This window comes from Triturus cristatus, chromosome 11 (genome assembly GCF_964204655.1).
Source record: "Triturus cristatus chromosome 11, aTriCri1.1, whole genome shotgun sequence".
Classification (NCBI taxonomy): Eukaryota; Metazoa; Chordata; class Amphibia; order Caudata; family Salamandridae; genus Triturus; species Triturus cristatus.
The window spans coordinates 28,629,493-28,647,351 of record NC_140594.1 but is presented as its reverse complement, the minus strand read 5'-3'; the positions used below and the strand labels follow the sequence as shown (position 1 = coordinate 28,647,351).

Genomic DNA, 17,859 nt, shown 5'->3' with positions numbered 1-17,859 from the left:
CCATGTCTGAACTGTGGTGGCGTAGTGAGCAAAAGAACGATGGATTTAACCCAGATCTCTTGACTGGGGGAGAATGTCTGCATTGTCAGCATTCCGTCCATCATTTGTTTGTTGTAACACATTAATATATGCAGGCACATTGCAGCAGATATGAGGCATATGGGTGCGGTACAGGTATACAAGGCTGTGAATTAACAGCTACTGAACACGTTTTAAGGCATACTGTTACAAAACAGCATACACGCAAAGGTGAGAATGGGGAAGGGTTGTGGGTAACTGTACAATGTAAAATATACATGCAATTTGAACTGAGAAAGGGAACATAGTCCTTAAGTCTCTTGCAGTTTTCATCGAGCAGAAAGAGAAAAAAAAATACAATAAAATCAAACAAAAAAAGAGGGCATGGTTTGGTGACATTGTAAACTGTGCCTGATGTCCAGAGCTCTCATTCATGCAAGATGAACAACTTGCTTAACTTCAGTATCATCTTTTATGTTAGAAACTCAATGTAACCACAGAATTCTGACCTTATTAACACTCCCATGCGCCAGGCTAGATCTTGAGTATTTCAATAGCCAATCCCTCACTTTTCGGTAGGTGGCGCCGTATCCTTTCTGCCCCATATGGAACATTGGGGGCTACTGTATCTGCACCACCTCTGCACTCTTATCAGTTTCTTGCTGATCTGTCTGCGCCATTGGACGCGGAGCCCAAAGAAATCAGAATATGCCATAGTTTGCAGATCTCTTGATTGGGATCTTATTACTGCACTGTACAAGTCCATTTCACAGAACAGGAAGGAGAGTGGACCGGTGAGAAATTACAGTTGCTCCGGTCACGTTGGGGGTCCCCCAAGGTTCAGCACTGTCTCCCACGCTCTCCAACCTGTTTATGGAGCCTGACAGAAATTCTGAAATCATCCAGCATTCACTATCACATGTACGCGGATGATACCCAACTATACCTGAAGATTGCCTCCCCTGAGGACATCCAATCCCTCAATTCAATCCTGCTGGATACACAAAGCTGGCTGACACTTAACCACCTGAAGCTAAATGCTTTAAAAACGGAATTCCTCCTAATCTCACCCCACAAGCATTCCCCGGTCTTGAAACAATGGCTCATTCAACTTACGGCTTTAAACTGCAGACCTCTCCTCGTTGACTCAGCATCTTCTCTGGGTATCATTCTTGACAAAAGCCTTAACATGCAGCTCCCTCACCAAAGGAGCGAACTACCAACTCAGTATCTTGAGGAAACTCAAACACTATCTACCGGCCAAGGACCTAAAGGTGGCGGTTCAAGCACTTGTGATTTCCAAGTTGGACTATGGTAGCGCAATGCTTTGCGGATTGCCTAGAGTAAAGACAGCTCCTCTTAGGGTTGCCCTCAATTCTGCTGCTAGGCTCATAACGGGCACTAACAGATTCAACCATATATCTCCGGACTTGTTGGCCCTGCATTGGCTTCCCTATGAAGCGCGGATGCAGTTAAAAATTGCATGCATGGCACACAAAGCCATACAATTCAAGACTCCACTGTACCGCGCCCAGAAACTGGAGCTCTCATGTGGTTCAAGAGCCTCCAGAAGCGCCAGCACCCTTTTACTCAAACCACAAAAATTTAGGATGAAGAAGACATACAATCGAGCCTTCTCAGGTATGGCACAGAGGATCTGGAACTCCCTTCCCCCCGAAGTCAGGGTGAATTCCTCCACGGTCCTCTTCAAAAAAAGAGATCAAAGAGCTCCTGATGAAGAAATTCTTGTCTCTGCTGGGTCCCCCCATTTGATTTGGGGCCAGAAAAGTAGATTTATGGCCTAGCTGCAGGGCTCACCCACATGTTCGGCCAATTTTTAGACTGTTAATATGTTGTTCTTTATATATATATAGACGCTGTTTTGATTGCCTGTACTCTGCCTGATCAATATACTGTAAAGTGCTCTGATACCCTCGGTCCCGGTTATCCAGGCGACAGCAGTTTCTGAAAGTGTGGAGAAACTGATGCCAATGTAGTGGCCTGGAAGATGACAGAGACAGGTGCACTATATGGCAGCAGCCTCTGATCCGGTGATACAAGCACAGAAGCCTTCTTGGGGCTGTTTTATGGCTAGCCCGTAGCAGATCTTAAGCATAAAACAATCCAAAGGGAGATGGTTCCTTTTTGACTGCTATCCCGTGTTGCTCCGGAGAAGCCCACCGACTGATGGTTTCTGCCCAATCGATGTAAAAACAGAGGGCAGTCTTCGGGTCCTTAGAGGGATGAGGTGTAGCATAGACATGATAAACAGAAAAAGGGGGACCACGGGTAAATTAAGGTCCAGCACACATGACCCAATACTAGAATATATCAGTAACATGGTGAGCTGTTCCGGACAGATGGAATAGGGTCAATACGGGGGTGGGGGAGTGCTCCAATTAGGAGCAAGGGCTCTCACACACCCCTCAGGGTGTCATGCTTCATCACAGGGCAGCTCCTCGTTAGGCCGGTGCAGCAATGCCCAACAGGCCCCACGAGGGGCTCTTTGCCGGGAATCTTTTAACCTGCCGGCTCTGCTTTTTTGATGAAGTGGGTGAGGGGGTGTGAGCGGTCTGGTGTATGTGCAAAAAAGTAAGTAGAGTGTGCGGTGAACAAGGGTAAAAATAACTAAAGGACTCGCCAAGACACTTTTATTATGTGGGTTCCCTGTTATGATTAAAAGCCTGTGATGCTTGTTATTGGAGAGATGTCAATGGTCTCTACAAGCGTAGTAAATCAGGGTAGAGGTCAACATATTTCATGCCTATATTGTCATGTCATTTCGTCAGGACCTAAATACCATATAATATACTCAACGAGGGGTGGCTAATATAAATGTATACACATTAATCCATACCCTCATCAACATACACCATCTGCATTTGGGTTCCTCATAAGTAGGGACCTAGATTGTGATGGAGGCAGGTGGTGACCACTCCGGAATCTCAGAGGGTAGGTCCACGGAGCCACATGACCTCCATCGATGAGTTGCTAATGAAGCTAGTGTACGTCTCCTGACTTCAAAGCGGCGGACCTTTCCTGCCTCCATCTCTATGTTGGAAAATGGTATGTGTCATTTCCTAGTATAACTGCCATTTGTGATCTGCTAGGCAATGTTGGCTAAGTTTTTCCCCAGTGGCGTTTAAAAGTTCTGCCAGGTGCTGGGTGATCAGGGAGATGCCCTGAGTTCTCAGCCATTTCCAGAGACTAAGAGCTCCTGGCACATAACCCTTGACTAACCACCACCTTTGTTATTTCTGTACCACATAGCAGTCATGTCAATAAAACCTGTACCTGTTTCCCTCTGATGGACAGAAGGAACACTCTGTCAGAGACTAGAGTCTTCTGTTCTGCATCTCTCCCTGATGACCTGCCCAAAGCAGCAATGATGTGTCCATAACAACCATCAACTTTGGATGAGGTCAGGAGAGGTGGTGGCCGCCAGTCCAATTGCAGTACCCACCAATGCAGGACTTTTGCGGTCTCCTCCAACACCTGTATAGAATCGGACAGATTCCCTTGGTGCTAAGTCCATTGAGACCTCAGCTCCTACTGCACAACCTGCATGTGCCACCTAGCGTGGTCCACAAACAGGATGCAGAGTCCAAAAAGCCTCAGAGCCATTCTCACGGATACCCAGGCCAAGGGGTTCAACATTGGTATCACTGCCCGAATGTCCTGGACTCATTGAGGTGGAGGGAAGACTCAGAAGAGCAATGTATCGAGGATGGCTGTGATGAATGGATGTTGTTATGAAGGAGTCAGGTGTGACTTCGGCACATTAACAGAAAAGCCCAATGATGTCAGCAGGCCTGCTATCACCTGGAGGTATTTCATAACTGTTTAAGGCGAGCCTGCCTTCAGCAACCAGTCATTGAGGTATGAGAAGACTGGAATTCAAACTCCCCGCAGATGGACTGCAACCACCATCATATTTGTGCACACTCAAGGTGCACATGTAAGGTCAAAAGGGAGGACGGAGAACTGAAAGTGCTCTTGGCCTACCTGAAACACAATTAATGTGTGTGGGATTGCGGTGTGGGATGTGAAAATAGACATCCTGAACGTCCAAAGTTACCATCCAGTCTGCTGGATCCAGAGCAGACAGAACTTGGGCCAGGATGAGCATTTTGTACTTGTCGTTCCAAATGAAGAAATTTAGAGGGCTCAGAGTATGAACAAGTGGTCTTCCGAGAGGGGTTGCAGTGAGGTTGGCATATATGAGAGATGTGACAGGAGGGGTGGGGAGTAATCGTGTTCCACAATCTGGAGCAACCACTGGTCAGATACAATGCTCCTCCGCCCAGGGAGATGCGGCAGAGTTTTGAGTACATCTTTGCCCCTGGTGGCCTTATCCTACCTCGAAATGACTGAGATGCCTGCTATTGTTAAGGCATGGTCTGGTTTTGCCTCCGTGGGAATCCCCTAACGAGGGCTTGAAAGAGGCGGAATTATTGGGGCAACTGTCAAACAGGCAGAGCTAGGCTCAGAGTGCTGTGTTCTTGCGCTCTTTAAATTGGTTTATGACATAATTTGCCTTTACTCCAAAAATCCTAGAGCCATCAAAGGGCATGTCCATCAGGGATTTTCAAACAACATTGGAGAAGCCAGTGGAGCGAATCCAAGCTTGATACCGAAGCACCACACTGGCCTGACTCCTCTACTTAGTAAGTAGTTTCCAGGCCTGAACATATGGGGTACTTTGCTGGATCTGACCGTGTAGGAGACATTGCAAATTAGTCTGATAGTTATCCGAACAACAGACAAGATGTATGCCACCCTGTCCCACAATGCTTGCATCTCTCTAGGAGACTTGTGTTCACTGACCTGAAGGCAACGTTGGCAGACAAAAATATGCACTTTGCAAATGTTGCCATGTGTTTCATCTCTGTCTGGCTGTGCGGTTAGAAACTCATTAAGATTGAATTTATTTGTAGACTCCTACATCAGGAGGCTGTCCGTGGTAGGATGTGCAGAAAGAAATCTGGATCCTAGGCTGCCTTGCAATCTGCCTGTTGACTGGGTGGGCAGGATCTGGACTTTGCCTAGATGCCCATCAGTATGTCTGAGAAAGAATCATTAAAGTGGAGCTTCTTGATTTGTCTGTCATGAGGGTAGGACCTAAGAGCATTATTTGTTAAACTGTCATTGACAGAGTGAGGTCAAAGACTCTTGCTGCTCTCCTAACTACAGTGACAAAGAAGGCAGATTTGTCTGTGGCAGAATTTGGAGAGTGAAAGCCAATGTCTGGAGAAGTATCCATACCAATATTGTAAATCTAGAAAGAGGTTTCTCAGTATCTGCATTGTCATCTACATATTGCTCAAATGTGCCAGGGTCTGAATGCAGACACTGGTTTATTGGTTGTGACCTCTGGAAGGTGTGGGGAGTTGAGGATGAGTTTCAGAAATTGATAAAATGATTTGCTCAGCTTCTCGTATCAATGTTGTAGAGACTTGGGCTGGCAGTGTCATTCATGACACCTATGGTTGTGTCTGACATGATCCCAAGCCTAGCGTCAGTGGAGATGATCTTAAGGACGGAACTGGCCTCAATTTGAGGTTAAATGAGATTCCGCATCAGAGAAGGATTCAAAGGCAGTAACAGACTGGAGGCCACCTTAGGGCCTAAAGTCGATCCAGAGGATTACGTAGGGGTACCACAGATCTTATCCACAGCCTGTTGTAGCATTACCAATGGCTCCGGGAAGTCAGAGTGCATCGGGGAGCAAAAATTGAATCAATTCAGACATAAGGGAACAATTTGAGGCTTGTAGATACCCAAGGTGTTGTACAACTCCAACTGGTGGTAGTGGCAGAACAATGCAGAGCCATGTTTCTTTTGGTTTTTAGATTTACCTGAAGATCTCGATTTCAACAATAATCACTTGTGGGAGTGAGTCAGTGCCATCTTTGACTTACAGCATAAGAGTTTGGCTTCACGGTTTGCTGGTGGCCTTCTAGTTTGTTAAGGCAGCGGTCACACTATACCAAATCATGCTTAGAGCTCAGACACGAGAGACAGACATTATGACTATCACTGACATCTGCCGATGGTAGTCCATGCACATTTGGAACCCTGTAGTTTTACACACTGCAAAACCTTTGAAGAAATTCTGTCAAGCTGACTGGATTTGCGAGAGCTCTGGATCCTCATTATAAGTTGCAGAATAAAGGAACTGACATCAGCACTCAGAGGTGGTGCACATTTAGTGGGCTCGGCATCACATCAGGAGTATGATGGACCTGATGCAGTCGCATGTCACCACTTACTGACGCATGACAGAACAGCTATCAAAAATTCTCCAGATCCAATCTGGCGTCTGTACATATTGACAGCGTCAGCGATCTGTGTTTAGAAGTCTCTACCAGAATGAAATGTTTAAAAATATGGCAGCATTTTGGGATGTTTTATCTCATTAGTACCTTTTCCGAGTGGTTTTACTTGGCGATACGTACAATCTAGTCCTTATAGGAAAATGTGCAGTGGATTTCATCTAGATCTATTCTTACTGTAGGGAAGCTCTTTCCCTGGGTGCTTCCTTTGTAAAGCTTAGGTCCACATTCAAATATTTATACAACATATTTGGCAACTTATTATCTGTTTGTTGTTCATTTCTGTCCTTATTGAACATGAGTAAATGCATTTTTGTATCATTTCCTTTGAAGGCAGATTGCTTAATATACTTTTGGTGATAAGTGGGGCGATAGAAGTAATTAACTTATTTCAAACAATAACCGTGTACCCAATAGGTTCCTTCTGAGAACACAGGTGCAAGGAGAGCGGCGTCCCCCACTGTCCACCTTCATGCAGCATCACCCGCACCCCCCCTGGGTCCAGGCAGTCCTGTGCGAGGCAGGGAGATGGCCTCAAAGAAGAAAGGGCTCCTTTCCAAAGGCAAGAAACTTCTAAAGAAACTGGGAGCAGTGAAATGAGCTACCAACATCTGGGCTACACGCAGAGCTGCAAACATGTTTTATTTTAAAAACCAAACCAGGGCTTTCATGGCTATGCAGCGCTCCTTGCAAGCCCATTTGTAACCTTCTAGGACAGATCATGGGTCGAGGTGGCAGGACTTGAATCCAGGTAAATGAAAAAGTAATGGAAGGACTGCTGGCCAGTGATGCCTCGAGTTTCTGCCCACCCCAGCACTGTCGCTGTATTGAACCTCGTGAAGTAAGGGAGGCGCTTTCTTGCGCCAAAAGTCTCCTTGAAACTTCTTGACACCTGCGATATTTCTCCTTCATAAGGATGTCGTGAAAGTCCTCGTTTATTCCGCCTTGATGTTTTGCCTTATTAATGCACAATGATATGTACTGTTCTATAAATGTACAGTGTATACCTGTATGTACTGTGTGAATTCAATGGTCTTTTTTCCTCACTGGAAGATCTCTGTAAAGTAACGTGCCACTGGTTTCATTTCATGTCAAATTGGAAAGTAATACTGAAGTGGGATGGGCAAGATGAACCCTAATAATATGTAACCTTTACCGTCAGAAAATTCATGTTCTGTTGAACTGTGAAAAATCATCAGTATTTAAAACTGCCAAACCAGTCAAAAATGTTCCCTGATAGTCTTTCCAGTGGAATAACTATTCCCCATGTTGGTGGTTTCAGATGTTAAAAGTTAAAATACATGCACGCCTGGCTGTTGGGACTTGCACATTAAGTTGGAATAGGATTACTCCCCACCCTCAACACACAAAGAAGCAAACGTTTTCTCAAAATACTCACCACTGGATTCATAATGAAAACGTAAAGCTGCTGGCAAACATTTGTCTGTTAACTATTTTGTAATTTCTGTCCATTTGTATGTTCTTTTTACTGTTTCTAGATAACTCTCAGTATGCCTTCTTTTGTAAGATCAGGAAGGTTCGCTGGAAACTTTCCTTGCTGTGTCCTCAATGACCACCATGTACAAAACTGTAAATACTGTGTGCAAGATTTATGGACTCAAGAGATTATCACCGGCCTCCATTTCTAGTAAAGTGTTGTACGGGTGTGTGCATGTGTACAGTTCATGTGTAAAAATATTTTATATTAATAAATAATTTGCTATTTTGTACATCTTCTGTATATTCTTGGTTCCTTGCTATGCTCTCGACACCTGTATACGTAACTAGTACATAACCAACAATGAATATTCTGCAGGTATCTGCCACCTTATTTAGGATTATCAATCTCAGTTGTTTCAACTACTGTTTTATTTTGGTACTCCAGTCAGTCTACAGATGTGTGCATTCATCCAAACATCACATTACTACACACATCATTTACACTTCTTTCAAGCAATATTTCCACACCAAGGCTCTGCCCCTTCAAGAGATGTGTGTATTCATCCTGCCACCACCTTACTACACATAAAATACACGGCTTTCACCGATCAGTATACACGAAGACTCAGACATTCTTTCTCTCTGCCGCTTAAGGTCCTACCATAGTCGGTTCCCCAACTTCTCCTTTAAATGTGTTTGCCTTAAGTAGTCTAAGTCACTGCTTCCACAAAGATTGGTTACCTTTAAGGGCTGTTGGCTCTAGAGCAATGCCCTGTTTTTCACAGACATGGCCATAGGGAGGCCTGTCATCACTCTGTATAAAGGTGGTGTTTTGTGGTTTTAAGTTTTTTCAGTTGGTTTTTCAAGGAAGGTTAAGTCAACAGCAGTTGGCCGCAGCTTTGCTTACGTGGGCAACAAGAGTAAAGAACAAGTTACTTACCTCCTTTAACGATATATCTGTAAGAAACATTCGTAATGATAGATTCCTTACCTTAGAATTACCCCCAGGCGTCAGACTGGATCCGGAAAGTTTTCGTCAGCAGTACCCCTGCGCATCGGAAGGTGGGGTTGTGCGGCTCCGCGTCCGTCATTGGCATCGTGGTCGCCGAGATGACGTTACGGAAGCTACTTAGACGCCGCCCTCGCGCACTAATGTCAGTTCTGTACACGACTTTCCGCACCAGGAACGCAGAACCATGCAAGATACTGACCACTGGTGACTTCAAATTAGGGCCACGAAAGGGATGACCTTAACGTACGAGTTACTTAACTTCGGTAACGATGTATCTGGTAGAGACGATTCTAGCCACAGATTCCTTCACGTAGAATTATCCCCAGGCATGAGACTGGATCCGGAACCTTTTTGTCACAGCATCCCTGCGTGCCAGGGGCGGGGCGACATCACGCGACTCCGCCTAGGCATCGTCCGCGTACGTGACGTCAGCAAGGTCACAAAAGACACGCCCCGGCGCGCCCACGTCAGTTTTCTTCAGAGAAATTTTCCACACCACAACGTGGAACCACCAGATAGAAAACTGTGGGAGCATGGAAACGGTGTGCGAAGAGCAGAAAAATTGGAAAGAAACGGTGACTAACAACACCACCAGGGTAGTGCCAACACCGCAGACCCCAAGGGCAGGGAAAGAAGAACAAGCAGAAACCTGCGCAGCCACCCTGCCCACACATAAACAAACTCCCATCCCTGTGCCCCGAAGGGAAGAACAGGCATAAAAGTCATGGCACACGTAGGAAGCCCACCCCCCTCATCCTGAGCAAGGAATGGGACCAGTCCCAAGACAGACAGGGACAACAAACCACCAAGTCACCCCAACCTAGAGAGCAACCACCCACAAGGACAAGGGTAAGACATGGCCAGAGGACCATGTCTCAAACCAGAGGATAGCAACGGAAGGAGGGGAGGGAGGACAAGGATAGAAGCAATCCCCCCCAAACCTGGAGTAGCCAGAGCAGCAGGGCACCGGCGCACCAAAACCCCATCCTCCAAAGAACCAAGGGAGGAATGAACCGCCCCCAGACGAAGCCATCCGTCAAGAAAAAGGAAGGCACTCACAGGAGTCACAGCTCCCCACCAGGAGGCGAGCACCGAAGACCAACCCAAAGGTCCTCGCAGAATAGGGGAGCAAGGGCGGGCCGTGAAGGAATCTGCGGCTAGAATCGTCTCTACCAGATACATTGTTACCGAAGGTAAGTAACTCGTACATCTGATAGAGACTACTAGCCGCAGATTCCTTCATGTAGAATAGATACCCTAGCAATACCCCCTGGGAAGGAGGGTCTGCGAAAGGACCCCACCAGCCAAAGCAGAACAAAGGGCCCCACAGGGGACCAGGTAGAACCGTGCCCCTGCCAGGCCAGGGGAAACCCTACAAGTAGAACCCCACCAACCCCAAGGGGATGTAGGAGGGAAAGAAGGCTGAAGAGGCTCGTACGCTCACAGCAGATGAACCAAGGGCAAGGACGGAGGGGCCGAAGCACCCCACTCCCCTACATGGCAACATAGCTTCCGCCGAATGCCAAGACGGAAGAAGAAGCAGCCTAGAGGGCCCAAGGAGAAGGCGACGAGCCCATTCCAGGTGGAGAGCAGCCTGCTAGCCAGAACAATGCCGGCAGTCAAGTCCAGGAGCAAGAAGAACAGCCCGAGGACCCAGGAAGACCAAGTGGGCAACGCCTGGCAAGGGAGAACACAGGGAAATCCCAGACCGCAGAACGTGAGAAGGGAGAGGAGGAGAGGCCCGGGCCGCCACCACGAGTGGCCGCACACACGACCTCAGAAAGCAAAAGCAACCTACGTAAACACGATGGAGAACAGGTACCCGAAGGCGACCAGAACCGTCCAGCAGAACGCAAGCCATATGACAGCTACCATAACTCCACATAGGGCACGTGAAGTCCCAATATATGGGAACCCTCTTTGGAAGAACTTCCGCAGCAGAGGAAGAAACAAAAGAACCACGGGGAAAAAAAGTACCCCCGCTACAGGCTTGACTGCAGCCCAATCAAAGCAGAAGGCCTAATCTCAGGGCCAAGTCTGCGCAACAACTCCTGCAGAACTCACACACAACAACAAAGGGGCCGTCCAGCAGCCAGCAATGCCAAAGTCCCTAGGAAGGACGTAAACGGAAAGAAAAACATACTCCACAACCATAACCGCCGGCCTAAGAAGGCCCAGAAGCAACCCTAACTCAGAAGTCACTGAGGAGGGGACGGAGCCCTGCCAAGAGCCTCTGGATGGCAGAGTCGGCTGGGGCATGAAACAACAGACTGCCATCAAATGGGAGATCAATGAGCCTCTCCCGAATATTTTCGGGGAAGACGCCGTCCCGAAGCCAAGCATGGTGAAGGAGAGCGACTGAGGAAGCCATGGCCCGGCGCCTCAGACGCCCAGAGCAGAGCGGAGAATAAACGCTGCAAGCTCTCGGCCATCCAATGCATGGTGCCGCAAATCCACCTGAGCAGACTCCTGGGACGCTGCAGACCCCAGAGACTTAGCTGAGTCCCACAAACAGGAGGAGGCCCTAGCCAGCACACACAAGGTGTTAAGGGCCCGCAGGGCCGCGCTGGTCGAGGCGAAAATGTTGCGTCCTCAAGTGTCCAGCCAGCGGGTCTCTATGGATAGCGGAGCCAACAGGGGCGGTGATGAATACAGGCCCCAGCTAGGCCCGCAAGGCACAAGGGTTCGCTCTCCTGTAACGGAATCTATAAGGAAGTTGGCACGGAAACTGCAAAGTACAAAAACAGCATTTATTAACCCTTAAGGGTGGTCCTACAATCCACACAACACTCTTCAGTATTGCATGGAGTAGCACAAAGAACTTGCGTACACAGTCCCCTTTTATACACAATAGAGGGGCTCATAAGTGGGTGGATACAACATGGGGCCGAAGAACATTACCATTTATGGTCATTCTCGATACTGAATCAATACATGGGCGGAGCCAACACACTCCTTGAGCCCGCGAAACACATGGTCAAGCAAGGCTAATTATAACAGATGTGGTCAAGTCTGGGCATGCGCCAGATGGACAAGAGAGAGCTATTTATAAACTGTTACTAGGCAGATTACAAGAGCAACTAACACAAAGGTCGGACTCTCCTCGTGGCGAACACGTGGCAGCATGACAATACAAAATGGAGTCCGAACTTCGGTCAACATAACGGAGAAAACTTGATCTAAAGGGAAAGCATTAATGTCTTTAGTGAATGCTTAATCACATTGCTGTTTCAATTTACAACAGACGACCCTTTCAGCATTTACTGAAGACATCCGGTTTCCAAGAATAATCATCATATATGTCAATTATCATCATTCCTTTAACCTCTTTAGCTAGACGCTTCTGGTGAGCAACATCGGCAATAGTTTTCTTATCTGGAATGCAGAATGAAATGCATACGGAACAGCACACTGGTCCACATTGAACACACATACAGAAAAAGAACAGAATTGCTATAATAATACAGAGACCAGTTAAGACCTTCCATCCCCAGGCAGTAACCAACGCCCAAAACCATCCAGAAAAGGACCAAGTGCCGTTTTCTGTGTGGATTTCAGCTGCTATTTTATGCAGCTTGTTAATGGCGTTATAAACGGATGGCGTATGATCAGGGATGAACACACAGCAACTACTTCCAATAATTTTACAGGCTCCACCTCGATCAGCCAGCATTACATCTAATACCATACGATTCTGTAATGCAACAATCCTAGTTATTTGTAACTCTTCCGTAAGATTCCCAAGAGCAGCAGCAGTCTGATTTGTCACAGCTTCTACCACTCTTGTTAATCTTCGGATCTTCCTACTATTCAAAGCGGCTCCAACAAAGAAAAACAGTCCTAAGTTAAAATCAATATACTGCTGCAAGCTGGTATCAGTCTGATCCACATCATCAATCGATAGAGTACGTTTATACCTATTTACAGTCACATTATTTAACAATTTCAAATCTTTATGATACGATGCGGGTGCTAGGAATACAGGAGGTAATAGGAATGATACATAACATACCCCAGACCACCCAGCCGGCAAACGGTAATAACCTTTATTTCCGCACACAAAATAGGTATTATGGGACGCTAGGAAGGTACTATTATTCAGTCCATCAATGTTCAAGACAGTTATGCAATCACTGACACCAACAGGGATAAAACCCACACTCTGGACACACAGGTCCGCTTGAGCTTGTGCCACTTGGATCACGAATTTGTCCTTCCCCACAGTGTCTCTGGTGTTCGTGAAGATATAGGGAATGGATTCATTGTCTGGTCGGTACTCTTCCCATTCCCAAATTGTCCCATTCGCTTGCGGATATCCATTTTTATCCTGATGACATTCTTTATTAAGTCTGAAAAGCAATCGTCCCACTGTCGGTCTCCGAGTAGCAAACAGCAAAGTGTACCATGCTCTACAAGAGCCATTATGAGAGAAAGGAAGTGGTATGAATGGCGTACCTCCTTTCTTCTGATGGGCTGGCATCATCCCACATATCCAGCAGTTCGTGGCATTCGTAGCAACGTGGGTATGATGCAGCATCTGAATGAAAGTGTTATTCAAATAAGACTGTCGATGCTTCAACTCTTGATACGGCAATGTATAGAAGTAGTGCTCCGCAGGCACCGGAGTCGTCAACACAAGTGTTTTCCGAGCAGGAGTTACCTCCTCTACAAACCATGTTGTTATTCCAACAATAGCTACTGTTAGCATGAACCCCAACGCACAAAGGATTTTCTTCTTCTCCATGTCAAAGGAAACAATACCCTGATATCTTCCTGAAACTAAAAGGTCTGTCAGAACTCTTCCCCTTGGGCAGCGGTTGATTTCTTCACCAGCGGGCCAAGACGGGTGTCACTACACTAATGCAGGGCTGATCCCCCCCCCTTGCCTCATCGGCTCTCCGTTTCACTAACCCAAGGGCCGTTCTGACAGTATGTCCCGGTACTGGAAACCTCACTTCCTCGGTCGAAGATGATATCGCCTTCCTCCAGAAGTCGCGTGGTCCGGAAAGAGCTCCTCAGTGTCGTTCGGTTCCGCAGCACGGCCTGTCTCTGCTGCTAGGATTTCTCGTTGATCGGTCAGCACGGCAGACTCCACCAATCCGGGCGGTACCTTTCGACAGTGCAAGGAATGGATCCAATTCTTCCTGTTCGAGACTCGCACAGCCGTCCTCGTTGCAAGGAGGACTTGCTCAGGTCCCACCCATCTCGGCTCCAAACTGTTCGTTCTGTCGAAGACTTTCACCATGACATGGTCACCAGGCCGGAGACCATGTCCTTCACCGGTAGACCGATCAGGGAGCGCCTCTCGGACCTGTTGATGAATAGAATCCAAGTTATCCGTTAACTGTGTCAGATAATCGCTCATCATTACACAAGGTACATCATACACAGCCTTAGGCCTTGGTGGACCCCAAATGTTCATTGGGCGTCCAAATACTATTTCATACGGCGTAAGGCCGGTTCGAGAGTGTGGCACTGATCTAATTGACAATAACGCCAGTGGCAGGGCGTCTGGCCAAGTCAAAGACGTTGAAGCTTGGATTTTGGCGATCTTAAGCTTCAGTGTACCATTATACTTCTCGACTAGTCCTGCAGACTGAGGGTGGAACACGGCGTGGAACTTCTGAGTGATGCCTAGGCCCTTCAAGACATACTTTATAACATCCGCTACAAAGTGAGGCCCATTATCACTCCACAGAAGTCTACAGACGCCGTATCGGGGGAAAAACTCTTTTAGCAGTAGCTTCGCCGTAGTCATTGCAGTATTGTCTTTCGTAGGGTACGCCTCAACCCATTTACTGAAGGCGCAAACCACTACTAGAACATACTTCAAATTGTTACAGAGCTCAAGCTGGATATAGTCCATCTGCAGAACCTCAAAGGGTGCAGTGGGCGTCGCAAATCCTCCTGCTGGAGTTCGAGTACCCTTTCCTGGGTTATACTTCAGACAGATCATACAGGTCTGCACCACCCTCTTTGCCGTGCTAGCAATCTCTGGATGCTCCCAGACTTGGGTAAGCAATTTCACAATTGCGGAAGCTCCAACATGTGCTAGCCCATGTGCCATCTGAACCATAGGTTGTACGAAAGCCGTGGGTAACTTCCATCTATCCATCTGCTTATTTCTCCAACAACCCTCATCATCCAACTCTCCCTCGCTAGCCCATTGCTCCCGCTCTTTATCAGAAGCGGTCCTTTGCATTTCTCGCACTTCCTCCTTCGCATCACGCCATCTTTCCACCTGTGACTTTACTACATACATGGCAGTAGCACCGGGCTGCATCGCAGTCTCCCGTGCTACTCGGTCTGCTAACGCATTCCCTTCTCCAACTTTATCAACTACTTTCCTATGGGCGCTACACTTAACAATGGCAATTTTCTTTGGGTATGTCAATGCGGTTAAAAGATTGTGAACTAACTCTCCATGCATTATCTGCACCCCATGTGACGTTAGAAACCCTCTCTCCTTCCAGAGTAGGCCGAAGTCGTGCGCTACTCCGAAGGCATAGCGGCTATCTGTGTAAACATTCACACACAATCCTGTACTGAGCTCACATGCTCGTGTTAATGCTATCAGTTCCGCTGCTTGAGCTGACTTCTGTGGTATGCGTGCTGTCTCCACTATCGTTTGCAACGTGGTAATTGCATACGCTGCTGAAGTCGTACCATCTGGTAGCTTCAGGCATTATCCGTCTACCCACAGTTCTCCATCTACCTCTGGAAAGGGCGTATCCTGGAGATCAATACGACCCTTTGTTTGTTCCTCAGTCACAAGAATGCAATCATGCGCTTTCTGCGCCTCAGGCTGGGTCTCGGGGCATGGCAACAATGTGGCCGGGTTTAATGTCACGCACCTTTTCAACGTAATATGAGGAGCCAAAAGCGTCAACTCATATCCCGTTAAACGGGCACTGGTCAAATGCTGTGTCTTTGTTTGATTAAGCAGGGCATCAACAGCGTGGGGGACTAATACCAACAACTTATGAGATAACACAATTCCCTCGCTTTGGCGTATTGACACAGCTGTCGCCGCGACCGAGCGAAAACACCCTGGTAATGCTCGGGCGACAGGATCAAGCACAGCCGAAAAGTATGCACAAGGGTGTTGCTTATCGCCATGCATCTGCACTAAAACTGATAATGCACATCCATCTTTCTCATGCACATACAACGAAAAGGGTTTTGCATAATCAGGGGTCCCTAACACTGGTGCTGAACAAAGGGCCTGTCGCAGTTGCTGAAAAGCAGCATCACACTCATCTGACCAAGGGATTGGGATAGGCGTGTCTTTTGTCAAGAGAGCTAATAATGGCTTAGCTATGTGTGAAAACCCCAATATCCACTGTCTACAAAAAGAAACAAGGCCCAAAAATGCACGCACATCCTTCTGCGTGGATGGTCTCGGTGTGTCCAAAATTACTTGGATACGATCTGGTGTGAGTGCACGCCCCTCCTTAGACAAAAGGTGACCCAAATAAGTCACCTTTGGTCTACAGAATTGCAATTTCTTCCTAGATACCTTATGATTGTGGGATGCTAAAAAGGAAAGTAGGGATAACGTGCTCTTCTCACACAACTCCAGGGTGTCAGCCGCCAACAAGATGTCATCGACATATTGAATGAGGGCGACCCCCTCGAGTAAAACAAAGGAATCCAACTGTCGCTTCAAAGCCTGACTGTAAATACTAGGGCTTTCTGTGTAGCCCTGGGGAATTCTACAAAAACGATAAGATCTATTGTTTAATGTGAACCCAAAAAGAAATCGGCTATCGGGGTGAATGGGAATAGAAAAGAAGGCATTTTTCAAATCAATCACTGAGAACATGGTCGCCGTAGGCGGGACCAAGGTAAGCAACGTCGTGATATCGGAAACCACCGGGTACTGAGGTATCACGATCTTGTTCACCTCCCTCAAATCAATTATGAACCGATAGACCTTTGCATCCGTGTCCTTTTTCAGAATAGGGAGAATCGGACTGTTACAGATATTATAGGGAACTTCTTCCACTACTCCTACTGCAATCAAATCTTGCACAATCAGTATGAGAGCTTCCTCGCCCTCCTGGGAAATACGATACTGCGGGAGGCGTGGTAACACCGCCCCCTCCTGGACACTAATGTGGACCGGAGGAATCACCATTTGTCCCACATCTGTGTCCGAAGTCGCACATAAAGCTCGAGGGAGGGTAGCCAACAACGCATCCTCTGATATCGTACACATCCGCCCAGACCGGGGGTAGTTGTCATTTAAGATCACCCTCACACCCTCAGGGGAGCAGCGGATCGTAGCCCTAAAGTGCTTTAACATATCAAGGCCCATAATGTTATCCGGTGTATACGGAGCAAGCAGAAACGGACAGGGCGCAGAAAAAGAATCAACCTTAAATGTAAGGGGCTGTGAAAGAGGGCTTCGGGAGAGTGTACCGTCAAACCCTACCGATGTAACCATTGAGCCGGATGGGGGAGCCCCCGGAACCAAGTACCTAGACAACGCACTACGTGTCGCTCCTGTATCCACTAGGAACTGATCAGTAGAACCTAAAACCTCAGCCGATACATAAGGACCCGTCTGATCGACCGGCACCTCAACTGATTCGGACCCCCATCCAACGCATTCCTATGCATGCTGAGAATCATGATATCCCGATCGATCAATCTCCGATACGTGATACTGATGCTGGCGATCGAAAACGTTTGAGCTATCTCGGTGCTGCCCAGCAGTATCGAAACGGACATTATCGTTAGAATTCCCTCTAAAGTTCGAGGAACCCCCTCTACCTCTCGGGCCACCCGGAGTATGCCCCTGGCGCGAAGCACGCAACACTGGGCAATCCCTGGCCCAATGGCCCGATTGTTTGCAATACGCACACTGGTTCCTATTCAAATCAGATCGGCCCGAAGGGGGACCATAAGATCCGCCCCTTCCTCTATTATTACCCCGTCGGGGCGGGCCATATACTTGTGCTAACATCACCTTGGTTTTGAGATCTTTCGATTTCTTCTCCTCCTGGCCCTTCGCTTCGTGCTCCTGACGCTCGTAATACTGAGCGATAG

At 47.4% G+C, this 17,859-nt stretch overlaps 1 protein-coding gene across 7 annotated transcripts in view; it reads left to right on the top strand.

The window, feature by feature from the left end:
* The window catches only part of RIMBP2 (RIMS binding protein 2), a 1,529,140-nt gene extending 1,521,057 nt beyond the window's left edge, over positions 1-8,083 (top strand). For all 7 annotated transcript variants that reach the window (XM_085633657.1, XM_085633660.1, XM_085633661.1 and 4 more), the window contains one exon: positions 6,771-8,083. In XM_085633657.1, the coding sequence (XP_085489783.1) occupies positions 6,771-6,953 (183 nt within the window). In that variant the 3' untranslated portion in view covers positions 6,954-8,083. The remainder of the gene's footprint in view (positions 1-6,770) is intronic.
* The last annotated feature ends 9,776 nt before the right edge of the window (positions 8,084-17,859 follow it).